Source organism: Enhydra lutris, unplaced genomic scaffold, assembly GCF_002288905.1.
Source record: "Enhydra lutris kenyoni isolate GAN:26980312 unplaced genomic scaffold, ASM228890v2 scaffoldscaffold95, whole genome shotgun sequence".
Classification (NCBI taxonomy): Eukaryota; Metazoa; Chordata; class Mammalia; order Carnivora; family Mustelidae; genus Enhydra; species Enhydra lutris.
In genome coordinates this window covers 1,960,775-1,988,514 of record NW_019154179.1, presented here as the reverse complement: position 1 = coordinate 1,988,514, position 27,740 = coordinate 1,960,775, and the positions used below count along the sequence as shown (strand labels likewise).

The 27,740-nt window shown below is 41.2% G+C and overlaps 1 protein-coding gene and 1 pseudogene across 2 annotated transcripts in view; one reads left to right on the top strand and one right to left on the bottom strand.

Moving 5' to 3' along the window:
* LOC111139091 (hyaluronan binding protein 4) overlaps positions 1 to 23,319 on the bottom strand; it is a 43,944-nt gene extending 20,625 nt beyond the window's left edge. The window contains exons 1-5 of one of the 2 annotated variants that reach the window (XM_022491240.1): positions 22,965 to 23,319; positions 17,917 to 18,079; positions 10,915 to 11,076; positions 10,645 to 10,713; positions 2,151 to 2,234 (exon numbers count right to left, since the gene is read on the bottom strand). In XM_022491240.1, coding sequence (XP_022346948.1) covers positions 2,151 to 2,234; positions 10,645 to 10,713; positions 10,915 to 11,076; positions 17,917 to 18,079; positions 22,965 to 23,319 — 833 coding nt within the window. The remainder of the gene's footprint in view (positions 1 to 2,150; positions 2,235 to 10,644; positions 10,714 to 10,914; positions 11,077 to 17,916; positions 18,080 to 22,964) is intronic. The other variant, XM_022491241.1, reaches the window with a different exon arrangement.
* Positions 23,320 to 23,821: 502 nt separating this feature from the next.
* LOC111139096 lies at positions 23,822 to 25,820 on the top strand (annotated as a pseudogene).
* The last annotated feature ends 1,920 nt before the right edge of the window (positions 25,821 to 27,740 follow it).

The following is a 27,740-nucleotide window of genomic DNA, read 5'->3' as shown; positions in this document are numbered from 1 at the left end:
GGACACCTTGCCTCTAGGCAGCTGAAGAACAAGAGTTAAATCGGTGAAGGGTGAAGGGGGTCTGGAGGTGAGACAGGGAAAAAAAACGGACCACAGCACTTGCAGAAGCACTCTGGCCTGTGTGGGGCAGGGCAGCGGCAGAAGAAAGGTGCTTGAGGACACCACATGGGGCCATGTGCTGAATGCACAGAAGGCGCATGAGCAGCTGCACTTGAGGGCTCTGAGGGGGACAGGCCATGGAGGACTGTAAAGGTCAGATCAAGGGGCAGGAAAGGAACAGCGAGCCACTGGGGTCTTGCCCCAGGGGTGAGGACGTGACAAACAGAATGCTAGTGTGAAATGGCTGGTCGAAGGTGAGAAAGAAGGAAACCCCATCAGGAGCTGTGGTGACAGATCGGATGACAGGATGGTGAGGAGTGGAGATGAGAGGAGATGAGAAGGTATCTATCACCAGGGCAGGGTGACAGACTGCATTCAGGGGAAGGAAGGGGGTCAAGAAGAAAGAAGTCTCAAGGATGACTCCCAGGTTTCTGATTTGTGCAACTGGATGAATGGCGACAGGCTGTTCCCCAAGATGGAAAAACACCTAATGAGAACAGAGGTTTCTGGAATTCTCTTGGACACGTGGAACAGGAGGAGCATCTGCAATAGTCACAGGGAGGTGAGGTGTCCAGAGTAGGCAGCTAGACACACACACCAGGAGCCCATGCCGAAGGTGGGAGCCAGAGACAAAGTCTGGAGTCCGCACATAAATGATGACTGAAGCTGCAGGGGTACGTGGGATCCTATAAAGGACACTAAAGAGAGGGCTTGTGGCAGAGCCCTGAAGAACTCGGCATTTTAAAAGACAGAAAGACAAGGATGAGTCTGTAAAGGAGGAGCTAAGAGGCAGAAGGAAAACCAGAAGACTACAGCAATCACAGAAACCAGGGAACGCAAGCTTAAGAAGAAATCAATGAAGCCAAATGCTCTGACAGGTCAAGAAAGACACCGATGGAAATATCTGTTAGGTGGGGAGACAAGTGGTGACAGTTTCCAAAGGGCAATGGGCACAGAGCCAGACCTGGAGTGAAATGAGGCTTAAGTGAGAAGAGAGGAAATGAAGAAAGAGTACATACAACCCTGAGAAAGGTAGCTGAATGAGAATGTGGGGCAAGAGTAGAGATGTAAAATAGGAGATGCTGAGCACGTTTAAACTGTTGATGAAGACCAAAGTGGGAGGAGGTTGTTGATAGGGTGAGGTTTCTCCACAGGAACAGGATTCTGAGCCTGACCAAGTGGCAGGAGAAATGGTGCCTTTATCTTACCGTGAGGGAAGGAGGCTCAGAGGCATGCCGGGGAAGGCCAGTTTGTACCTTTCAGAATGGAAGGATGATGAAGTTCCCATCTGATGGCTCCCAATTTCTGTGTGACACAGGAGGCAAAGTTGTATCCAGAAAATGAAAGAGGTGGTGTGGGTATGGGAAGGAGAGGGGGAGGGGGAAATAGGGGCAATGTCAAGGTTTCAAGGAGACACGAAGGATGGAACTGATCATTGTAGATGGTGGGAGAAAGAGTGAGCCCAAGAAGAGAGGACTGCTGGGCAGTGTTGAGGGCTCATTTCAGAATGTAGGGGATTGAGAATTTACAGGGGTTCCTGCTGGGTCTGCTCTGTAAGCTGCAGCGCTCAGCCTGAGTGTTCAGGGAGAGAGAAGGCAGACAGCTAGCAGTCACCCAGGAGGCAGGTTTTGCTAGCAAGGCATAACAAAAGATCCAAGGCCAAGAGGGTTTAAGGACTGGGCAAGGATGCTAGAGGTGGTTCAGGGACCCAAGCTCCATGAAGACAAGAGGGAGGATGGACTCAGAGAATAAAGGGACAAAAGATGAGGGTCCTGATAAGAGGAAGACTAATTACAGTACAAGCTGCTGATGAAAAAGTGGTTGTGGGCACTGACTGGAATACCTAAATTTAACTCATTAGTTATCATTAATAATCAGCCATTAGATTATATGAATTACGAATGAGTTCCATTATTCATTAATACATCAAGGTCAACTTTCTGTGATATAATAAAAGGTGAGCTTCTTGCTCTGTGAAGGACTCTTAGAAATCGAAATCGTTAAGAAAAAGACCAACAACAACCCATGGGGAAAATAAACAAAATACCCACTTGGCTGGAGATTCCTCCTCCAGGGGGCCTGGGGACTCTTCCGCTGCTGTGGTCTCTTCCATCGGTGCAGTCTGCTCCGCGTCACTGAAAAGCAGTGAGAATTGTTCTGGTCACACAAATATGTTTACATCAGTGCTCTTACATATTCAAGACAGAAAAAATACATTTCAATATCCCTTTTTCTTAAGTAAATACCATTCAAGGAATTATATACACACATAGGTAATCCACATCAAAATCAAGAGAAAATTGCTAATCCACTGAAATTACTTGAAAAGTGTGGAAAGTACTTTTAGAAATAGAAGTTTCTATGAATGGCCTAAAATTAAATACGGATTATAAATGATCACAACAATTATTTAAAAACCCCTAACGGGGGCGCCTGGGTGGCTCAGTGGGTTAAAGCCTCTGCCTTTGGCTCAGGTCATGGTCTCAGGGTCCTGGGATCGAGCCCCGCGTTGGGCTCTCTGCTTGGCGGCAAGCCTGCTTCCTCCTCTCTCTCTCTCTGCCTGCCTTTCTGCCTACTTGTGATCTCCGTCTGTCAAATAAATCAATAAAATCTTTAAAAAAAAACAAAAACAAAAAAACCCTAACGTCCTAGGAAATTCCAAGTATTAGCAGAGGCCATAAAATTTCTCAACCTGTGCTTTCAGAATGTGTTCAAATTTAAGCGACCATCCACAATACAGTCTGCCAAATACATAGGATTTTATATATGAACCTCATGGTAATCACAAACCAAAAACCTGTAATAGATACACAAAAAATAAAGAGAAAAGAATCCAAACATAATATTAAGAAAGTCATCAAATCACAAGGGAAGAAAGTAACAAAGAAAGGAAAAGAGAAGAAATTTAAAAAACAAGCAGGAAATGATTAACAAAATGGCAGTAATGCATATCTATCAATAATTACTTTAAATGTAAATGGACTAAATGCTCCAGTGAAAGACATAAGGTGGCGACTGAATGGATGAAAAAACAAGACCCATCTATATTCTGCCTATAAGAGACTCACTCAGACCTAAAGACAAACATAGGCTGCAAATGAAGAAATGGAAAAAAACATTTACCATGCAAATAGAAGAAGAAGAAAAAAAAAGCTGGGGTATCAATATTTATATCAGACAAAATTGACTTTAAAACAAAACTCTAACAAGAGACAAAGAAGAGTATTACATAATGACAAAGAGATCAATCCAAGAAGACAGTGTAACTACTATGAATGTCTATGCGCCCAACACAGGAGCACCTAAACACACAAAGTAAATGTTAACAGATATAAAGGGAGAAACTGACAGTGATACAGTAATAGTACAAGACTTTAACACCCCACTTACATTGACGGATAGATCATCCAGACAGAAAATCAATCAGTGGCTTTGAAAGACACATTAGGTCAGATGGACTTAACAGATACAGAACAAACCATCCCCAAGTAACAGAATATACATTCTTTTCAAGTGCATATGAAACATTCTCCAGGATAAATCACACGTTAGACCACAAAATAGGTATCAATGAACTTAAAAGACTGAAATCATATCAAGCATCTTTTTCTGGTCACAACAATATAAAACCAGAAATACCTCAACATAATAAAGGCCATATATGAAAAACTCACATCTAATATCATACTCAATGGTGAAAAACTGGAAATATTTCCTCTAAGATCAGGAACAAAACAAGGATGTCCACTCCTACCACTTTTATTCAACATAGTTCTTAAAGTCCTAGCCACAACAATCAGACAAGAAAAAAATAAAAGGCATAGAGATAAGTAAGACATAAAACTGACACTATTTGTAGGTGACATGATATTATATATAGAAAACCCTAAATTACTCACCAAAAACCATTAGAACTAATAAATGATTTCAGTAAAGTTACAGGAATCTGTTGCATTCCTATATAGTAATAATGAATCAGCACAGACATTACAAAAATAATCCCATTTACAACTGCATTAAAAAGAATAAAATGCCTATGAATAAACTGAACCAAGGAGATGAAAGAGCTGTACTATGAAAACTATAAGACACTGATAAAAGTAATTGAAGACAATACAAATAAATGAAAAGATACTCTTCTTCATGGATTGAAAGAATTAAAATTGTTTAAATGTCCACACTGGGGCACATGGGTGGCTCAGTGGGTTAAAGCCTCTGCCTTCGGCTCGGGTCATGATCTCAGGGTCCTGGGATCGAGCCCCACATCGGGCCCTCTGCTAGGCGGGGAGCCTGCTTCCTCCTCTCTCTCTGTCTGCCTCTCTGCCTATTTGTGATCTCTGTCAAATAAATAAATAAAATCTTTAAAAAAAATAAAAAAAATAAAATGTCCACACTACTCAAAGCAATCTACAGATTCAATGCAATCCCTATCAAAATGCCAATGGTATTTCTCACAGAACTAAAACAAACAATCCTAAACGTGTATAGAACCACAAAAGACCCCAGATAGCCAAAACACTCCTGAGAGAAGAACAAATCTGAAGATACCACAATCCCAGATTCCAAACTATGCTACAAAGCTGTAATAACAAAACAGTACAGTACTGACACAATAATAAAGATATAGATCAATGCAACAGAAGGGAGCCCAGAACTAAACCTATGCTTACACGGTCAACCAGTCTACGACAAAGGAGGCAAGAACATAAATGGGGAAAAGACAGCCTCTTCAACAAGTGGTGTTGAGAAACTGGACAGCTACATGCAAAAGGCTGAGACTGGACCACTTCCTTACATCAGACACAAAAATAAAATCAAAATGGATTAAAGACCTAAATGTAGAAACTGAAACCATAAAATTCTGAAAGAAAGAAAGAAACCAACCATAGGCAGTACACTCCTGGACATCTGTTCAGCAATATTTTTTTGTATCTGTCTCCCCAGCCAAGGGAAACAAAAGCAAAAATAGACTATTGGGACTACTTAAAACTTAATAAAAATCTTAGCACAATGAAAGAAACCATCAAGAAAATGAAAAGGCAACCTACTGAATGGGAGATCTTTGAAAAGGGGTCAATATCCACAATATATAAAGAACTCACACAACTCAACACCAAAAATCTAACAGTACAATTTAAAAACAGGCAGAGGAGTCAACTAGACATTTCTCCAAAGACATACAGACAGCCACAGACACATGAAAAGATGCTCAACATCACTCATCATCAGGGAAATGCAAAAATCAAAGCCACAATGAGATATTATCTCACACCCGTCAGAACAGCTAGTATTAAAAAGACAAGAAATGACAAGCGTTGCTGAGGGTGTGGAGAAAAGGGAATCCTTGTGCATTGCTGGCGGGAATGTGAATTGGTGCAGCCACTATGGCAAACACATAGTGTATGGAGTATGGAGGTTATTCAAACAATTAAAATAGAATTACCATATGATCCAGCAATGCCACTTTGGGTATTTACCACTCCACAAAGAAAAGATAAATTTTATTTATTTATTTATTTATTAAGATCATTTATTTGAGAGAGTGAGTGTGCGTCCAAGCAGGGAGGCAGACAGAGGGAGAGAAAGCATCCCAGGCAGACTCCCCACCAAGTGTGCAGCCTGACGCAGGGCTCAATCTCACAACCTGAGTCAAAATCACGAGTCGGACGCTTAACCAACTGAGCCACTCAGGTGCCCCAAAAGATGAATTTATTTATTTTTAAATTTTTTTCTTAATTTTATTTATTTATTTGAGAGAGAGAGCAAGATCACAGCAGGGTGAGGGGCAAAGGGAGAAGCAGACTGCCCACCAAGCAGGGCTTGATCCGGGACTCTGGGATCATGACCTCAACCAAAGGCAGATGCTTAACTGGAAGAGCCACCCAGGTGCCCCAAAAGATACATTTTAAAAGATACATGCACCCTTATGTTTACTGCCACATTATTTACAATAGTCAAGACATGGAAGAAATCTAAGTGCCCACTGATAGATGAATGGATAAAGAAGACGTCCTATATATGTACAGTGGGATATTACTTAGTCATAAAAAAGAATAAAATCTTGCCATTCATGACAAAATGGATGGACCTGAAGGTATTATGCTAAGTGAAGTGAGACAGAGAAAGACAAATTCCATATGATTTCACTCATGTGTAATCTAAAAAACAAAACAAATGAAGAAAAAGAGACTCATAAATACAGAGAACAAATGGGCTGTTGCAGTAGGGGCATGGGGCGGAGAACGATGGGTGAAATAGGTGAAGGGGATTAAGAGGCATAAACTCTGGGGATAAAAATATATGTTTATAAAAAATAAAATTAAAAAAAAAAAAGCATCACAAAAAAAAAAAAAAGAGGCATAAACTCCAGTTATAATATAATTAAGTCATGGAGATGAAAAGTACGGCATAGAGAATATAGACAATAATATTGTAATACTTTTTATGGTGGTGACAGATGGTAACTACACTTAATATGGTAAGCATTTCATCATAATGTCTTCATCATAACATAATCCCTATGTTATGCACCTCAAACTAACAGAATACTGTATGTCAACTATAATTCAATAAAAAATTTTTAAAAAATTCTCAACCTACAAGTGTCAAATGACTCACAATACACAAGAATATATTGTATCAAACTTAGAAAATGATGGAAACATTCCACAATAATGAGTTTGCAGAATACAAACAGGCTGGTAGTAACTGTGCCAAAAAAATAAGGCTCTGAAACATCAATTTATATATCATCACATCGAAATACAATCTACAGATTAGAAAGTATAGCACAATGAGACACAAATTGAATTCTAATATATATGATCTTAATTTTTCCTTTTTATGTTAACATTAATCCTATATGATTATTACTTTAAAAAAAAAAAGAAAATCAGTCCCAGCAAAAGAAACTTCACGTTCAGGGAAATGCTAAAAATAGTCAATATAAGTATATCCATTAGAATATTTCATACTAAAAAAAAAAAAGAAAGAAGGAATATTTCATACTCTACAGATGCCAGCACTTTTTCATTTCCCATTAAGGAAAAAGTAACACAACATAAACTATTTTTTAAAAAGCAAAGACAGGGTGCCTGGGTGGCTCAGTGGGTTAAAGCCTCTGCCTTCAGCTCAGGTCATGATCTCAGGGTCCTGGGATCAAGGCCCGCATCAGGCTCTCTGCTCAGCGGGGAGCCTGCTTCCTCCTCCCTCTCTCTCTCTCTGCCTCATTCTCTGCCTACTTATGATCTCTGTCTGTCAAATAAATAAATAAGTCTTTTAAAAAAAAATAAAAAAAAAATAAAGCAAAGACAAATTGAACTGCAATAACAGAACTGACTTTTTACATTTAACTTTTTTTATTCATCATCCAAAGCTATTGTACTAAACTTAAAAAAATGAATTTTTAGATACTGAATTTGAATACTTAATTTTTTTGAAGTTTTTTCATTTTTATTTTTATTTTTTTAGTAATCTCCACACCCAGCATGGGGCTCAAACTCACGACCCCAGGATCAGGAGTTGCATGTTTTTCTGACTGAGCCAGGCAGGCACTCCAAATAATTAACTTTTACTTTTAAAAAAGGTCATAAATCAAATGCACTCTTAGTTTGGAAGGACGTGGTTCCTGCTCTGCCTGATGGAGGCCCCTTCACAGAGGCTGCCTCCGCACATCAGTTGGACCTGGACAGGGTCACAGGAGCTTCTGGCACCCAGAGCCCCAAAGTCTAGCAGTAGCAGCACAAATTACTCCAACTTTCTCTTTATGCCCTTGACAACATAATAAACCAAGGGGATAAAACCATAGGTTTATTGGTAACTCATAGCTTTCAACAATTAAAAATCATAAAAGGGCTATGTAAATACCAGCATTTCCTAAACTTGAGCAGCTGATCTTAAAAAAGGAGAGAAATCACAGATCTTCCTCCTGTGTTGACCTAAATTATTTAAATAAACAAAAAACTAATGTGCTTACACCTCTTAGAGAACTATGTGACCAAAACTGCAGAACCATGGGGTTTCAAAATTAACAACAATTTATGTTGGTGGATTCTGTTATTTTGTTGAAAGTAGATAATCAATGTTAAATTTACAGGGCCCTCCAGGGTCCACGTGTATATTTTGACTTCAGTTATATGAACACAGAAAATGCCTGTTTGCACAAGTGCATTCCACAAAGCGATTAGTTAAACACCTCAAGGCTTTGTTATCTAGTGCAAATTCAGACTTCACACTTACCCAAATCTATGACAGTGAACAGATTTTAATCAAATGTTGATTATTACATAAGACCATCTTGCTCTTTGAAATAAAAGTTGGAAGGCAGAAAAGTGCTTTTGTGGTTGTGTTTCAATTGGTAACAAGAAAATATCTGGTATCTGATGTGATTTTTTTAAAAGTACCACAAATGGAGAAAATTCTACTTTCAGCACAAGCACCCACTGTCACATTGTTGAAGAAAACCAGTAACACTGGAAATGGCTCATTTGTACCATCTTATCCATAAATTTAGTTAGCACTGCCAATGCCTTCAAGGAGGAATACTAACTACAGCAACTTTTTAAATTTTTTTAAGATTTATTTATTCATTTTCGAGAGGCAGAAGAGAATCGGAGGGGGAGAACCTCAAGCAGACTGCCCAATGAGCACAGGGCCCGACTCAGGACTTGATCTCAAACTTGAGATCATGACCTGAGCCAAAATCACAAGTCAGACACTCAACAGACTGAGACACCCAAGTGCCCCCAAACCCTTAAACTTCCAATGCACCGCAGTGTTCGGCTTTGCCAGCATGAACAGCCTTACTATGCTTGGCTCTCCTCTTCTCCTTTCTCATTAATCACAAGTAGCATAGAACTCCACTGTACTACACTGTTTTCATGATCAAAATCAATCTCTCTATTTACTAAATGAGAAATTCAAGTCTATTCTCTAAAAATCTTTAAATGACAAGTTATTGCCACCTCAGAGCTTCGGCTGAATAACTCACAAACCAATCCAAAACGCCCTGTGATGTGTGTCCTTTTAGCACCGGGACCTGCCAGCCCAGCAGCAGAACACATGGCACCTGGCTACATCTTGTGTTATAAGACCAGTGCTGACTGCCTCCGGAACATGATCACTTGAAGCCAAAATTATTTTAAGTTCCAGTGTTTGCATGGAAACAGAATGGTAGTATTGATTTATTTATTGAGAGGGGAAGAGAATCTGACTGACTGAGAGTATGAGCGGGGGAGGAACAGAGGGAGAAGGATAGAAGCCACAAGCAGACCCTCTGCTGAGGGGGAGCCCGACACAGGACTTGATCCCAGGACTCTAAGATTGTGACCTGAGCTGAAACCAAGAGCCAGATGCTTAACCAACTGAGCCACCCAGGTGCCCCTGGAGTGATGGTTATTAACTAAGGTGGTAAAGCAGATGACTCAAAGGTATTACTTTTTTTTATTTATTTATATTAGAGAGACTGAGAGAGAGCACAAGTAGGCAGAGCAGCAGGCAGAGGGAGAGGGAGAAGCAGGCTCTCTGCTGAGCAGGGAGCCCAATGCAGGGCTCAATCTCGGGACCCTGGGATCATGACCTGAGCCAAAGGCAGCCGCTTAACCAACTTAGCCATGTAAGCACCTTGCAGAGGTATTACTTTTTAAAATAGATATTATCAAAGTAAAATAAACAAAATTAAAAGATTCATAATCAAGATCCTATGAAACCCTATACTGAGAGAAACATTCAACAAGTATCTTTTTCCTCTCAAGGACAACAGAGATATGCAACAGCAACACATGTAATACTACATTTAGTATGTAATTTGTCTTTAAGGACAACAGTTTCAGAAAAATCTGTCTATGAAAAAAGCTTATATTCTTCAGAAGAAGAAAAGTGGAAGTCTGGATTCTCTCAAGCCTTCAAACGTGTGGAAAGCCTGCCCCGCAACATGCACTGGGGGACCCATTCCTTATCTTGCACTGCCCAGCAGCTCTTGCTGCCTAGGCTCTGCAGACACAGGAAGGCATTGTCCCTGCAGCCATGACATGACAGGAACAGCAGAACCAAGTATCTCTTCTAAGCAGCAAAACTAGCACAGATCTGAGACACTATGAAGCCTCGGAAAAATGTGAGATTTGAATCTTTGGTGAAACTTGTTACTGAGCTTCAAACTGCAAATGATTTCATGAAATCAAGATGCAGTGCATACGAGAACTTGGAGAGGTCACAGAAAAATAAAGTATAGAATATCCAGGAATTCAAAAAGCATTCCTAGGTCTATGCAAATGTACAGTGCCATGTGTTGGGGTATCAGCAAGTACAAACTTGTCTGGCTAAAATATGGTAAAAGAACTTTAAAAGTAGTTTTCAAATCTAACTGCAACAAAGCAAACATGATTTAAAAAGTCATCTCACTAAATAAAAGCCTAAAATGCTTACCTAATGGCACATAAGTATAAAGACAGTGAAACCACAACAGAGATTACTTTTCATGAGGAAAATAAAGATCCAGAGATTTCCACCTAATTGTAGGTTCACAGAAGGTACACATTTGCACCGTACCTGGTATCTTTACCTGATCCCCAGGTTCGAACTCCACATCCACCCATGTTGTCTTCAGTTCTGATTGTTCTAGAGAAAGAAAGAATATTCCTTTAAACTAGAAGGTGGTCTCCAGTCAATCTCCAAATCAGAAAAGCTGTCCCAGGATCAGCTCCCTCAGGAATAAGAGCACACTATATAAAATCAACTAAATATTAACACAAAACAAACAGATTCATGTCATGTATTACCAAGAACATGAAGTGAAAACAGCAGTTACAGAGAAGTGACGTTTTCTCATTCCCTGCATACCTCTCAAAATCTCGTTTCCCTCTCTGGTCAAAACTGTCGAAAGCTCTGTTCCCGGGGCCACCTCTGCCTCGGCTTCGCATGGCCCCTCTTGGGCCTCCCCGGCCTCTCGGTGGTCTGTCTCGATCAAATCTGTCCAGGGGTCTAGAAAGAGACAGGCAGAATCAAAAGTGATGAAATGGATGAAAGGGCTAAGAAGACTCTTTTCAGAAAAATAATTCTAGAAGGACATGATGGCTGTAATGTACTGGAAAGAATGGTGGCTTGAATAATAAAGCAATAGTTAACTTTTACTGAACACTACTACCTGAAGCACTGTTCTGAGCCCTTCACGTACAGTCATTAATTCTCTAAAACAGAACTACAGCAGACAACTATTGTCCACAGATAAGGAAACAAGAGGCATAAAGGAGGTAGGTAACTTGCCCCATACAGCAGCTAAGTGAGGGAGCCAGACGAGAGAAGCAGGTCCTGGGCAGGTCTCATTGTGGAAGGCCATCCCTTTCTCTGGATCTGGTTTCCTCATTTATAAAATGAGGATAAACTCTAAGATTCATTCCAGCTCTAATAATCAATACTTGTGTTAAATTTGGAATGTTCTGTGTAACAGAAATAATTTAACTTCAAATTACGCCCCCCTCCCAAATCTCCATCTCCCAAACAAAACCAGTGAGTAAATGACCCTTGGGGCCAAAAACATTAACCTGCAACAACCTCGGTTCTACCCCCACCGCCCTACACAAGCTTCCAAGGACAGCTGAAGTTCTTTGTTGTTAAAGCGAACAGCAACTTTTGGCTTTATGTTATCTGACCCTATTCATCATTTGACACCGCTGACTGTTAATTTTCCTCTGACCTCGCTAGCTTCTCTTTCCCTGCTTGTCCTTAAAAAATTATTTTTGTAATAGGTCATACCGAAAGAGGGTATAAAATTCACAAGCTATTCCCCTTGCTCCTCAGCTACCCAGTCCCACTTCTTACAGGCAGGCACGTCCAGAGTCACATAAAGGGACCAGTTCTATTACCTCGCCCCTTTCATTTCACTAGGCTTGGTGCCCCACACGCAGCTGCCTGCCTCGTTCTTCTGGATACCTGATTGTCCTTACATGTACCTGCATTCCTGACTTTCTATTTCTGGCACACATTGTCCTCATCTCCATGCTATTGCTATGTGACATTCACACGTGTGACCCTGAGTGTCTCACTGAAGTCTCTGATTCCAGGCCACAAAGCCAGTTACTTCCTGGACATACCCTCTGTCCATGCCCTGGCCCTGCAGATATGGGACCAACACCGACCCCTTGCTCCTCCTGTGGTCCCTAACTCACAGCACGAAAATACCAAAGCCAAGAACCAGCTGTCTTCTACACTCTCCCCTTCTTCCCCTGCCACATCTGCTGGCGCCAAGGCCTGACCACCCACCCACTGCTCCTAACACCCACTCTCGGCCATGTCTCTAGTCACTGTCATTGTTTATGAGGACCAAAGCTACAGCAGGAAGGACCATATCATTTTCATCATTACAACCTTACTTGAATAAGATAAATTATATATTTTTTAATTTGTAGAGGCCTTAAAAAACATTTAAAATGACCAATTACTTACTGAACTCCAGTGGCATCAGTGACTCAAGCACTGAAGCCAGAGGTATATTCCAGTCTACTGCTGCGGCTGAAATGTTACATTAAAAAGCTACTACCTGAGGGTGCCTGGGTGGCTCAGTGGGTTAAGCCGCTGCCTTCGGCTCAGGTCGTGATCTCAGGGTCCTGGGATTGAGTCCCGCATCGGACTCTCTGCTCAGCAGGGAGCCTGCTTCCCTCTCCCTCTCTCTCTGCCTGCCTCTCTACCTACTTGTGATCTCTCTCTGTCAAATAAATAAATAAAATATTAAAAAAAAAAAGCTACTATCTGATAGTGGGCAAAAAGATACAAAAGGATTAAAAAATGCAGAATCACTAATCATTAACTTTATGCAAGTCTCTTACAAGACACATCATCCTAAATAAATTCCCCAGGTTAGCTTTTCTGCCTCCCACCTCCCCCACCCCTGACAAAACAAAATTTTTATTCCTTTTTTTTTTTTTTAAGATTTATATATTTTAGGGGCGCCTGGGTGGCTCAGTGGGTTAAAGCCTCTGCTTTTGGCTCAGGTCATGATCCCAGAGTCCTGGGATCGAGCCCCACATCAGGCTCTCTGCTCAGCAGAGAGCCTGCTTTCTCCTTTCTCTCCCTCTGCCTGCCTGTCTACTTATAATCTCTTTCTGTCAAATAAATAAATAAAATCTTTAAAAAAAAAAAAGATTTATATATTTTAGAGAGAAGAAAAAGAAAGAATACGTGCATGCAGCATGGAAGGGGAGAGGGAGAGACTCTCATGCAGACTCCTCACTGAATGTGGAACCCACGCAGAGCTTGATCCCACCACCCTGAGATCACGACCTGAGCTGAAATCAAGAGTCAGCTGCTTAACTGACTGAGCCACCCAGGCACCCCAAAACAAAATTTTGAAATAGAGACTATCATAAAATCAATAACATGTTATGATAAATATGTGGAGCAGAGTTCTAAGACAATGACAAAACCAAAGTACCAATAATAATAATAATAATAACAATAAGGGAGTTGGACAGGGCCATAAAAGAAAAAAAATTCTACTTAAATACTAAGAAGAAATGAAACACCAAAACATACATGGAAAATAATGCCAATAGTCAAAATCAGGTCTAAATTTACATGAAATCTAGATCAGAAACCAACAAAATACAAAGTCATTTAAATATAATAGTGATTAAAACTGACCCTAAAATAGCACTGTGTGTTCTGGTTTATTTTAATCCCTTGAACCATTTTTTTCTTACTCCACAGATTACCCACACCTCCACCCCCAATTAAATATATTCTCAATTGCTTCTTTATGATCCCTTGATTATAAAATATGTCCTCTTTGTGCTCGTGTTGGCAGCACATATATTAAAAGTTGGAACAATAAAACATATCCTTTTTTTTTTTTTTTTTTTTTAAACAGGCTAGTGAGCACTGAGAAATCCTGTACATTAGTTAGGAAGCCTTACTTGTGATGTACTCACAAGCCAAAGTAAGGAAAATAACATTTCAGCCGAGTACCCTGCCTTACATCCCTGTCATCCACTCTTGACAACAGTCTTTATAAGACATGAGTACCTGTTTTACAGGTAAAGGGAATGAAGTTCATGGAAGGGAAAGTGAGGGCAGTTAGTGTTTACTGGGGACAGAGTGTCATTCTGGGAAGATAAAATTGTTCTGGAGAAGGACAATGGTGACAGTTGCACAACAGTGTGAATGTACTTAATGCCACTGCATGGTCATACATTTATAAGTGGTTAAAATGGTAGATTTTATGCTATGTATATTTTACCCCAATTCTTTAAAACGCTTCTTTAGGAGGAGAAACAAACAAACAAACAAACAAACATCTCAGTAAGTGATATCTTTCAGAACCTGGACTTCGAATGACCTGCAGTAAACTTCAGGAAGAGCCAAAGAAATAGTCAAAATGTATCCAGACAGAGGTAGACTAATTTCTTAATAGCCTGTGTTCAAGGAGTTCACTTAAGTTCATTATCTGGAACCTGAAGAAAAATTTCTACTGCATTAAAAACAGTAGTGGCCCTCCCAGACCATATGCAAGTGACCTGGCTGATCTCTGCACCTGAGCCACAGGGACAGCTACTGTCAGCACCACTTAGGACACTGCTTCTCTATGAAAATGTGTGCTCTGCTTAGAGGAACAAAAATCCACTTGAGCCGGGTAGGACCAGAGTACCCATCACTGCAACTCAGGGTCTTTGTTTCCTCATTCGTAAACATGGAGAGATTGGAATTAGATAAAGTCTGTTAAGATTATCAAGATTCTAGGGGTGCCTGGGTAGCTCAGTCAATTAAGCTTCTTGATTTCAGCTCAAGTAATGATCTCAGGGTTGTGAGATCGAGCCCTGTGTCTGGCTCTGCAGTGGTGTGGAGCCTGCTTAAGATCCTCTTTCTCCTTCTCCCTCTGCCCCTATCCTCTGTGCATGCATGCTCTCTTAGAAAAAAAAATTTTTTTTCAGGATTCTATAATTCTGCCCAATAACCATGTATAGGTATCATAGAAAATGTAAGGTGATAGGATTTTTCTCTATCAAATAAGCAAAGATGAAAGTTTAATTTATTATATTCAAACCTGGAGAGAGAGCTATGAGAAATGCTCTTATAGATTGTTAGTGATAGAGTAAATGGACAGGTTACCAGGATGGGGATTGGTCACTATGCATCAAAAGATCCCCCACTTTACCCCAATTTGTTTTCACACTACATGTACCCATCCAAACTTGCACTAAAGCACAAACTGGGTTCTAGGAAACACGACACCCAGTTGAGGACCACTGCTTTATGGTTCCCACTTCTAGAACTCCCATCTAGGAAAGGACCAATCCTAAGGGAATGATTACATTGTACCACATCCAAACAACACATCATAATAGAACCACGAAAAATGTTTACCAAACATTGTTAGGGACATGGAAAACACTTCTGCCATGTCAAGTGGAACTGAAAGAATATAAAGGACTCAGTACATATGTATTATCATCTTAATATTTAAGTATACCCATGTATAAGAAAAAAAGGAAAAATTTAGGCCAGTGTTAAGAGTAATCATCTTAGATGGTAAGATAAGTAGTTTTAATTTCTTTATAATTGCATACATTTTCTAAATTGTCAAATTTGCTTATGGATCTTTATTAATAGGAGAATACTTTTTAAGAAATTAAGGAAAATATCTTTTCTAATAGTACATAACTTATCAGAAATAATTTCAAATTTCCTTGAAGGTAAAAATTACCTACATATACCTAATATAATACACTGAGGACAGGAGACATCACTTCTGTGGTATTCCTGCCAAAGTACATAATATCATTTCATAGAGAAACACCAGACCAATTCAAATTCTGGGCAGTCCTACAAAGTAACTGACCCATACTCTTCCAAAATGTCAAAGTCATAAAAGATAAAGGAAGACTAAGGAGCCATTCTACATTAAAGACGACTAAGGGCAATGCACATTCTGGGACTGCATCCTGAACCAGGCCTTTTTTCTCTTTTGCTGAAAGGGCATTATTAGGACAACTGGTGAAATGTAAGTACTCTGTAGATTACATGATTTAGAGGATTAGGTAACAGAATTGTAGATGTTAATGAGTTTGATGACTGCACCATGTTTTTAGGAAATAAAGTGTTTAGGCATAAAAAGATAATTTTGTACCTCACTCTTAACTGTCAAAGAACAAAGGGGGTGTGTGTGTGTGTCTGTAAAGGAAGGGAAGGAGGGGGGTTATGATAAAGCAAATGTTAACATTTGGGGAATCTGGGTGGGGGTATATAGAAATCCTTTAAGTCTTACAACGTTCTGTAAATCTGAAATTATTTTTTTTTAAGATTTTATTTATTTATTTGACAGACAGAGATCACAAGTAGGCAGAGAGGCAGGCGGGGTGGGGGGGAGATGCAGGCTCCCTGCTGAGCAGAGAGCCTGATGTGGGGCTCAATCCCAGGACCCTGACATCATGACCTGAGCTGAAGGCAGAGACTTTAACCCACTGAGCCACCCAGGTGCCCCAATCTGAAATTATTTTTAAAGAAAAAAGAAAAATCCCTCCATGATCCCATATCCCACCCTACCCCTACCCTTACATACATGTATGATTTCACTTAATAGGCACCATTTTGTGTTAACTTATACTCATCCTTTTTAAAGACTAATAGTTTTGCTACTGAAAAAAGCTGGAAACATGAGTTTGTGCTTCTGAGCTATAATTTCCTTATTTCCACGGAATAAATCCCTTAAGTGAGGGGAAAAAAAAAATACACATATGCTTCCCCAAATAAGTAGTTCTGATCCAGAAGGCTTTTTGTAGGCAAGCAGACTATGGCCATTACACAGCAAAATTGAAGTAATCACCAAAAATAGCAATTAAGCCTTTCTCTTCCCTCACCCTCCAACATGGTGGCAGATACACCATCTTGATGTTCTGAATATGTAACTTCTAGGGAACAGATGTGTGGAAGTCACCACCTGCTTCAGCCCTCCCAGACTGAGCTACTCTGTTGGGACTTTTGCAATGGGGCGGGGGTTGGGGGTGGCGGTTAATGAACATGGTTTTACAAAGCCATGTCTTTAGTTAAAACTTGTAGCCAGGATCCTAAATGGAATTAGTAGTCAAGAAGTTGAAAGACTTTGGGAATAATGGCTCCCTTGACATTAAACTATTGACAGCTAATAGTGTCAACATACACTGTTCTGGTCTCCCTTAGCCTCTTTTACCTATTTTCCTTTAATTTTGATTCACAAGTTGTTTGTTTAATCTAAACTCAGTGTTGTGTGAATTATTAAACAAGTTTAGGCAGCAAGCAGTACCAAGCAGAAGACACCGAGAATGGCTCTCTGTGTACACGCAGGCACAGGTGCAAAGCTGCCCCATCACTCAGGAGTGGTGTCCAGCCGCACCAGCCTGAGACCACCTTCAGGTTCAGAGCACTTTCTAGAGGAAGGTAGGGAAGCCAGAAACTGGTGTTACACACTGCATCAGTTTTCCTTAAAACGTCATCCTGATAGCCAATTGACCTAACCATGGGGCCAGGAACTCGTTTAAACTTGTTAGTAGTCTAAATTAGTAATGTTAAATGAAAACCATAATTATATCCCTAGCCTAAACTGCAAAAGAAAATTCAACCAGTTTAACAGACTCCTGTGTAGTTTTTTTTACAGGAGTGCTTTATGTAGTTACTAATAAATAATTCATTTTTCACCATACAATCATTTCCCTCATGTCTCACCTAAACTAACTGCCAACTTCTGTTGGCAAAATACTCCCAGGACTGGCACCATGAAAAGGCCGCAAAGGCTAGCAGTTCTCCTAAAACCCTCTGGATCCCCCCATCCTCCTGGCCGAGGTCTGCCATACGTACTTTTCATCTGTGAACTTCTCAGGTGTAAAGTCCGCCTGTCTCTCGGTCTCATAGGGTCGATACTCCCTGTAGGATCTTCGCTCTGCTCGGTCAAGTGTCACCTCTGTCCCCCGGCTGTCATTCCATCCCTGTTGCTCCCCTCTTCTGGGAGCTCGCTTCTGGCCTGCCAGGGACAAATCAGAAGGGAGAGCTGGGACACCAGGTCCACAACAACACATTTACAGGGAGTTTTAAATTCCACTTTTCTGGAAGTCAAAGTCATAGGAAAATCTGGGAAGTTCAGAAACACTCAGAGAAGAAAAAAGTTGTGGATACTGTCATGGCCCAGAGTCAACTACAGCTGACCCTTGAGCAACCCAGATTTGAAGTACGTGGGCCCACATATGCATGGATTTTTTTTTTTTAGATACAGTACAGTAGTGTCAATGTATTGTCTTCTCTAGCTTATCTGCTGTAAGAATACAGTATGTAACACATACACAAAATACACACTGATTGACTATTACTGGTAAGGCTTCCAGTCAACAGTAGGCTATTAGCAGTTAAGGTTTTGGAAAGTCAAAAATTTTATGTGGATTTTCAACTGAACAGCTGGTTGGTGCTCCTAGTCCCCACTGCATTGCTCAAGGGTCAACTGTACTTGTGAATAAAACTTTTAAGACATTTATGTTCTCCTCCTCTTCTGTCCTAGGAAATATAAACTATACCAACTAACCTATAATTATCTGACAAAGTGTGACAGCTCTAGATATACACGTTTGCCAAATTAACTACTTTTGACAAAATCAACTTTATTAAAACATGGTAGGTAAGCTCCATAGAGGAGGCTCCCTAGGATAAACACTGTATTTCAGATTGTACTTTAGTTAAACTGTGGTTTATCATTGGCTACTAAGGTTTTCGTTTTCAAATAGTCGTACTGCTATTATCTTCATCTGAAAACAGATTTTCCTGCTCTCCTGCTTTTTGTTGGGTTTTATACATTTATGATCATACTTGTCAATATAAGGCCAAACTGCTATTTGCCAACTCATACAAGGACCAGTTGGCACTCAAAGGGACATTCTCTGCGTCATTTGCAGAGAAGCTGCACTTAGCCAGGGCCACGAAAGGCTTCAGACTCTCCCTCTCTCTCTCTCACTTTACTTCTCTCTAGTTTTGTTGCTTTAAAAATTCTTAGATTCTATGTCTGAAGGCAGCTAATACTTGGTAAATACACTGTGAAGAACTTTGTCACTTCTTAATCCATCTCCCAAAAAATGTATTTATTTTTCTTTATATACATTTAAGAGGTCTCCATCTCAAACAAGATGTACTATTTTTATTATAGTAGCTTCGATTTTCCTTGGTATAACTTGCCCTTCACATTGGTTGTATAGCTATAAAAATATTAAATGTATTGGAGTTAATGGGTATTTTTTAAATTCCTAGATTCCTCTTACTTAGATAACACATCACGCTTAAGGAATATACATTTATACATATTGTTTTCCTACTGAATATTTCCTATCTGAACTTTTAATTGGGCACATGCAAATGTTAACATAGTTCCAATACCTTAGTGATCACATTTTAAAGCAAAAATCAAGTCTGTGACACCACTAGCATAAAATTGTGCGATTTATTGTTAGTTAGCCTAAACTTTTTTTTTTTTTTAAAGATTTTATTTAGTTATTTGACAGACAGAGACCACAAGTAGGCAGAGAGGCAGGCAGAGAGAGAGAGGAAGGGAAGCAGGCTCCCTGCTGAGCAGAGAGCCCGATGTGGGGCTCGATCCCAGGACCCTAAGACCATGACCTGAGCCGAAGGCAGAGGCTTAACCCACTGAGCCACCCAGGCGCCCCCCCCTAAACTATTTTTTTCAAATGTGAAAAGTTACATAACAAATCTAAGTTCAATCTTAAGTTAATGTCCCATAACTAGAGATACTTAAATCCGATTTGCATCCTGTACTTGTGACATCAGTCACAATCTGAGCTTATGACATGTTTGGGATATGGGAAAGATGTTGTCATAAATAGATCGTTATGCTTCTCCTGCAGAAACAAAACAGAGACTGATACTTGTCCCAGGAGCTGCAATGCCAAATCTGAGGGCATGCATATTACTAATAGAGATCAAATTTGAAACGTTAGATAGAAAATGTTATTATGAAAGTTAATTATCTAGCAAGTTGAAAACTACAATAGATTCTAACATAACAGCAATCAGCTAATATGTTGACAGCAACAATACTTTTCAATACTTTTCCCTCAATGTAAAAAGTTATTTTAATGCAGCTTCAAATTTCCTATTTATAACCTATTCTTAAAAATCTTAGTATTTCTACTCAACTACATAATTATTTAGGAGCTTATACCACCTTTTTGCTTCCTCAAGGTTATTTAAAATTGTATCAATTAAATTTGGAATTCACCATTCAAAATGTAAAATGACATTTACTTCATCCTTTGTATTAAAACTTCTTCCAAAGTTTTGGTGTACAAATTAAAAACCATTAAATATAACTGTATACTTATTAGAATAATTATAAATACATTGCAAACACTTCATTCCCTCTCCAAAACCCAAACAAAGATAAAAGGGGTCCAGTTTTTTCCCCACAATTTAGTGCTAAGAGATCAAGACAGCAACTGAACCTAGTTTGTGTCTATGCTGGGTCAGCAGCTCCGAGCAGATAATGCAAACACTGAGTTTCTCTAGCCCTTTCCAATAAAAGGCTGGCACATGCTGTCTGATCACTGATCTAAACCCAAGCCCATACAAAGATTTCTTACAAAATAAAGTTGAGCTTCGACTCAAAGATGATAGTTCTAAAAGGTTAGGAAAAGCAAAGCTGATATAGCCTCTCTGGATTTCAAGAATGAATTTATCAAACAAGGCTCACCCAAGAGCCAATATATGTTGTTACATAGTGAAGGGCATTAAAAACCTGTTTCTATGGGAAAATCTTACAGTTTCCATATCCACATCCAAAAATGTTTCCAATATATGTCAAACATGTTTTGACTTTGATTCCTGTCCACAATGAGCATTCACTTATAATATTCTAACTAAATTAAAAATTTTGAATGTTAGAAATGAGGACTACAAAATCTTGAGAGTAGCCCCGCATAAATTCAGTATAGTAACTACATGAATGGAAATTAATGAGCTGTTTACTCCTGAAATAACATGTCTGAGAAAGAACTGACAAATGACAAAATTTCCATTCTAACTACAAAATTAACTAAAAATCCTTTATATTAAAGGCCAGATTATCTGGATCATGAACTATTGACAGAAAAAAGTTAAACCCATTAGATCACAATGCAAAGTGAAAGCAGGTCGCAACTCAGTTTATATGTCATTTAAATTTGGGGGGGGGGGAATAGCTCTGTATAAATACAAGGTGTTAACAAGTAAGAAAAATAGGAGATTTTTACTTCATACATTTCAGAATTGTCCAAAATTCTTATACTAAAAAGTCATGATTTTTAATATTAAAAAGGTTAAAAAGCAATACAATAACAGCATTGAATGCAGTTTCATACCAAAGGATAAAATACATTATTTTCATTTGTTAAAAAGTAAAGGGAGAAGAAAAGCTTAGCCTTCCTCAGTTCTTTCATTACTATATTTATCTAAATAGATTTATGAGAAAAAGGAAAACATAACACAAAATGTACAATATATCTCATCTCATTCACCATTTAAACAGGCTCATAAACTTACTGGCCTACCAGCATGGGGTTTTCAGAAATCCAGCAGCATTTAAAATAATTTTCAACATCTTTATTATAGTGACTTTTCTCAATCTCCAGTGATATGTCAGACTGAAGTTTTCACAGCTAAAGGTAAACATTACCTAGCTGCAGGAGTCAAAGACCCAACACTTAAGCCAGGAGTTGTAATCTCAGGGATGGGAAGTACAGTTGTAACCAAGCAATAACAGGCCAGTAAAGCCCAGTTGAATACATTGCCAAACACTGTCTGGAGTGATGGAACGACACATCTTAATCTTCTAACACTCCTTTTAAGCAAACCTTAGGAACATGGCCTTATTTTAGGAAAACAGAAAACACAGATGGAGTCCTGCAGACTATGAACTTAAGAGACTCTTAAGTTCCTCCCTGACTAGATGATGACAGTGGTATCTGGCTAAACAGGGTGTGGGGAACTTTGAATATTCTTGTTGAAAAGGTTGAAGGTTAAAAACGCTTTTCTTAAAGCAATCCGAGTTAATGACAAGTTACACATCCCAGCGACACTACATGCTGTATTGAGAAATGATGCGGGCTGGCTGCAGGAAGCCACCGTAAGGGGATGGGCTGTACGGTGATGGGGTGAAGGTAAGGATCCTGCAAAGAGCCAGGGACCCCGCGTCCGCCCCCGCCGCATTCTGCTCGCGGCCCTGACGTCACAGCCCGCCCCCGCGGTCACCCAGGCAGGCCTTCGCTCCATCACAGAAGCCCGAGCCCCGAGCCCCCGCGATTCTTCACACACCCTGGGCTCTAGCCACCACCCCAGCGGCCGGGCGCGCCCTCCTTCCTCACCCTCTTTAAGAGGGGTTCTTTTTCCTTCTCCCAGCGCGCTTCTCTTTTTTCCTCCGGACCCGAATCTTGCTGGAGGATGGAGCCGGTGCCTGCTAGCTCTAGATTTGAGCTCCGCGGGGTAGCGACCCCAGTTATCCACGCCACACACACCAGCCCGGCAGGATCCCTCAACTTTGCCCAACTTGTAAAGGCTCAGTTCCAGGATTCTGAGACCCTTACTCCACGACCGCACTCCCCCCACAACCCCACAAGGGGCCGGGAAAGGCCAAAAGGGACGTGACACCCCCCTCCCGTCCTCTTTTCCTACCTTCCCCTGCCACAAGGACCCCCAACTTAACCCAAGTCTTCCCAGAGGCCCCTTCCGTTTCTGGATCAGGACCCCCTGACCCCAGTCTCGCAGTGGGGGGTCGAGAGGTGGCCGAGGAGGGGTGACCTCCGTGACCCCATTCTCCTTCCCCTCCTGCCCACCTCGCCTACCCGGGGGTGCCCAGGTGCCGGGCGGGGCGCGCGTACCGGGTGGCAGCGGGCCGCTCCCGGGGCTGTCCGGCTGCTGCGCGCCGGGGGCAGGGAGGCTCTTGCGCTCCTTCTGGGACTCCCTTCGGCCGCCGCCCGCGCCAGGTCTGTGGCCCGAGGACCCGGCCGGACTCCTGCCGCCGCGGTTGCCGGCCCCGGCTGCCGCCGCCTCATCGCGCCTCTTGCGCTGCAGCTGCTGCTGGCGCCGGTGCTCGGCCTCGCGCAGGATGTCGAACGGGTCCGACTCGTCGTCCAGCAGCTGGTGGAAGCGGTTGGCCACGACGCAGCCGAAAGTCTCCTGCATCGCGGCGCTTGCGGCGGCCGCGGCCACGGGGCTCCCCAGAGCGCCCTTCATGCCCCGCGGCCACTGCGGGCCCGCCGCTGGCAGCCCACGCGAGCGAGTCTCAGCAAAGCCGGCGACGAGGACCCATCCTGCCCACCGCTGCCGCCCTCCCTGCCCTGCCCGGTCTCGTCCCTCCCGGCGCCCGCCCCCGCGCCGCCGCCGCCGCCGCTGCCCGCCCAGGCGCCACCTGACAGCCAATCAGCGCACGCAGACACGCCCCCTTTCCTAGCCGGCTTCCCTGGAAGGCCAATCAACGGCGGGCTGCTGTCACGTCACGCGACCTCTATGCCCCTCCCCCCGACTCAGCAGAGAGGGGCGGGGCCCCAGGGGCGGAGCTACTGGGAGCAGCAAAGAGGCTCGTAGTCACCGCAGCTCGGCTGGGCGGGTGGGTCACGGCCATTATTTGTATTCTTTCTGGGAGTGGGTCTGTATTCATTATGGGCCACTCTTCTTTGAAGTTTATATATTCATCTAGCCATTCAACCATGTATGGGATACTTATGTGCCAGACACTATGTCGTAAGAGATATTAGCTCCGTGTTTGCGTGGATCTTTGTCTGTAGACAGAGAAGTGCCCTAAACGAAAGGCACAGACTTTTCGACGCGCCCGAGGCAAAGGGACCTGACCTAATTAGGAGTCCTGGAAAGACTTTTCCTCTGAAGTGAAGGTTTAACGGAGATACGAAGGATGAAGGATAACAGGGGCAGGAGCAACCGCGAGTACGGATGTAATGAGGTGGGATGGAGCACAACCCGTTGAGACTCAAAGGAAACCATCGTAATTGAATTGCAAAGAAGGGGGGAGACCCTTACTTTGGTCTTTATTCTGGGAGCAGTGAGAAGCAAATTTTAAGCGTAAACATGTATTCTAAAAGGCGAAAGGCCCCCCAGGTGCAACGTGAAGGACTAGGCTGGAAGCAGGTCAGAATGGATGCAACGAGACCAAGCAAAAGATTGTTGCAGAACTCCAGGGAAGAGTTGATGCATGCGACTTGAATTAGAATGGTGGCAGTGGAGGTGGAGAGACCAGTACATTCAATAGCTATTTTAGATACGGGTGTTGAGGAAAAAGAAGAGGGTAGGATGACTCCTATATTTCTGCCTTCTACAGCTGGAATGGTGGTGCATTCCAAACAAATAGAGCACAGGAAGAGACCATTTTGATGAGAGTCATGAATTCGGTTTTGGACATGTTGAGGTATTGTTTCATTTGTTTGTTTTGTTTTCAAACTCTGAGAGAGGACTCTGAACTGGACAGTCCTCCAGGAAGTTCTTCCTGGCACCTGGCTGCCTATCCCTTAGCCCTTCCTTTTCCTCTATTTTCCCAGAACCTGTATTTTGTTAGTGCATCGGGCAGCGGTGTGGCCCAGGGGAAGCTGGGTGCCCTTCCAGCCTCCAACTTGATTAATCTTAAATCATGCACTGTAATTCCAGTCTCCTGCCAGTGATTAGTATGGGAAAAGGCTCTTGGTGCAAATCTTCTCTGAGGGGAAGTATTCTGGAGGATTCCTGGGAACATTTTTCTTATATCTAAAAACGGATTGAGAAGGGATCTGCCATTTCCCACCTCTGTCCTTTGCTCCTTGTTATGTGAAGAGGACATAACACCTAGAGTTCCTGTCCCTTGTTGTGATGATGAGAATGGCAGAGCAGAAGGATGGAGAAAACCATATTCCTTGGTTATCCCACTGGAATAACTGGGTAACTCCCTACCTCAGACTTTTTATGTAAGATGATAAACAACATTATTGTTTAATCTACTTGTGGTTGTATTTGTCTGTTGATTTAAAAGCATCTCATATTTTCTATGTCAGTTGAGTCAAAGCATTTTGCTCAAGTGTGTAATCACCAGCTTTTGTTTTCCTTTAATAGCAAGTGGAAAAGGAACTTTTAACCCTGACTGCTGCGAGGATTGTATTTTATTCAATTCAATTTTTTGTCATTCCCAAGGAGGACAGGGATGATGCCTGTCATTCACTGCATTTTTAGTCATTGCAATTTATATTCCCAGTGCTTAGCATTCTAGGTAGTTGTACGGTAGGTCCTCAGTAAGTGTTGAATGACTGAAGATTTTAAGGTATTTGGTCATCTTTTTGGAGTCAGCAGAGGTTTTTGATCAAAAGCTTATTCTTTTTACCCAAAAGAATTGAGAGCTGGTGTTCAAACAAAAACTTGTATGTGAATGTTCATAGCAGTACTACTCACAATAGCCAAAAGGTAGGGACAACCCAAATGCACTGTAGTGTACTGGGTAAACTTTTGGAGTCATTGGCCCTGTGGGTTGGGGCAGCCTGAGCCAGGGATCCTGTGCCAAGGTGCTTCAAAACCTTGTTAAAGATGTTTGGGTCCCCATGAAGCCCTACTATACCCATGTTTACCAGGAGATTTGGGTAGGAATGGGGTTGATGGGTTTCATCGTATATGAAATTAGGAGTGCTGATAAAAGAAGTAAAGCTTTGAAAACTTCAAGTCCCGCACCGGCTCATGGTCATCATAAACCAGTTTTGCTTTGAGAATACACATCAGATGGAATGCCAGTTTAACTGTAAATTTCAGCACGCTCTATTAAATGGGAACATGGAGCATTGTTGTATGCTTATAGACATTTTGTTTCCTTTGTGGCATGAATAAATGTAACTGCAATGTGCAAAAAAAAAAAAAAAAAAAAAAGGCCACAGTAGTAAATTTTATGTGTATCTTGCCATAATTTTTAAAGCATATATTTTGTTAGACCATAATTTGAATCCTGGCTCTAGCACTAATTCATTTGTGACCTTGGAAATGTTCCTTATTTCTGTGCCTCAGTTTTCTCATCTGTAAAATGGCAAAAATAATGATGCCTACTTCAGGGGATTATTGTGAAAACTGGGACCGATAATGCCTAGGAGGTGTTCAGCACCATGCGTGGTGCAAAGTCAATCCTCAATAGAAGTCATTATCAACATTGTTAGTATCATCACCACCATTTCAAATCAGACTTAAGACTAGGTAGAGTCATAGTAAGACCTCATTATTATGAGGTGGATGAAATTTCCAAGGATTCTTCATGCAACATCACCACACGCGCCAGAGACCATACTTTGAGAAGCACTGCTTCAAGCCGGAGTTGTGCCTGGCATCTTTAAGCTGCCCAGCACCAAGCAACAACACCAAAAAACGATTAGCACTTGAGAGGAGGCCTGGTATCTTCCCACCAGACACCTGGAGAGAGCCCCCTGCCCCATTTCCTTTCCAACATAGCCAACCACAGCAAGTTCTTAAGGCATGCCCCTGTGAGCACTGCATCCTCATTTCCAAATCATAACTGCCCAGAACAGTTTTAAGTCAACCAATCCCAGGTGCTTCAGGTTTAAGAACACATTTAGAACCCCTGAAATAGAGATGAGTAGCCTCTAGCTAGTCTTAGCTGGCCATGCGTTTCCTTTGGGGCTCTTGATGACCATAGAATTTACTGAGGGTAATGGATTGAGCAACATCACATTTTTTCCCCAACTATTGTTCTGCTGGGAGATCGTGTCCTTAAATGCATTCCTGAAATACAACCCTACCACATTAGCATGAGTTATTTTAACGTTGTGTTTAATGTGGTCAGTTTAATAGACTGATGTTTTTAATAATCCAAGATATAAAAACCATCTTTAGTAATTAAACTACCAAACAGAAAACACAAGATACCCCACACACCCATAACTTAGAAAATAAAGCATACCGTGCTCGCTTTGGCAGCACATATACTAGAAAATAAAGCATACCAAAAAAGCAGTGGGGAGTGGATGCTGAATAATCCCACCACCCTTTCCTTAGCAGTGATTTGTCAGCATCAGTGGAAATGCAGTGAAATTTAACTATTTACAAAACGTTAATTACCTTGGGTTACGTAACATACAAATTCCATTAGGAATAGTAAAATAAAATACACTACAATTCCAGATTGAGTTGAATTTCACAGAAAGGTCAGAGTTTAAAAACATGTTATTGTTTTAAAACATATTACTGTTAGTTATATGCAGGGAGAAATGTTTAGATGAGGACCAAGGCACAGAATCCAGTCAAGCTCTAAGGGGCTTGAATTTTTGTGAATCACCGATGAGTTGCATTCTATATACTGTTTTGCCAGTGGATTATTGATACCCCTTTGCCTACCTTTTCTCCTCTATAAAATTAGGATGATTATAATCAGTCCTATGTTCCTCATATGGTTGATGGGAAATAATACCAAAGAAGTAAATTTGAAAAGGTAAAAAAAATTATATTATTTTACAATTGTTTCTACTTGCTTATATAATATATGGAACAACAAAAATGTTTTTCTTAGCTCTAAGAGGATCTCACATTTCTCGTGTCAGTTGAGTCCATTGCGATAAGATCAATAAAGTTATAGTTCCTGATCTAATTGTTACAAGATTGGTAAGTGAATTTAAATTCGGTTTCCC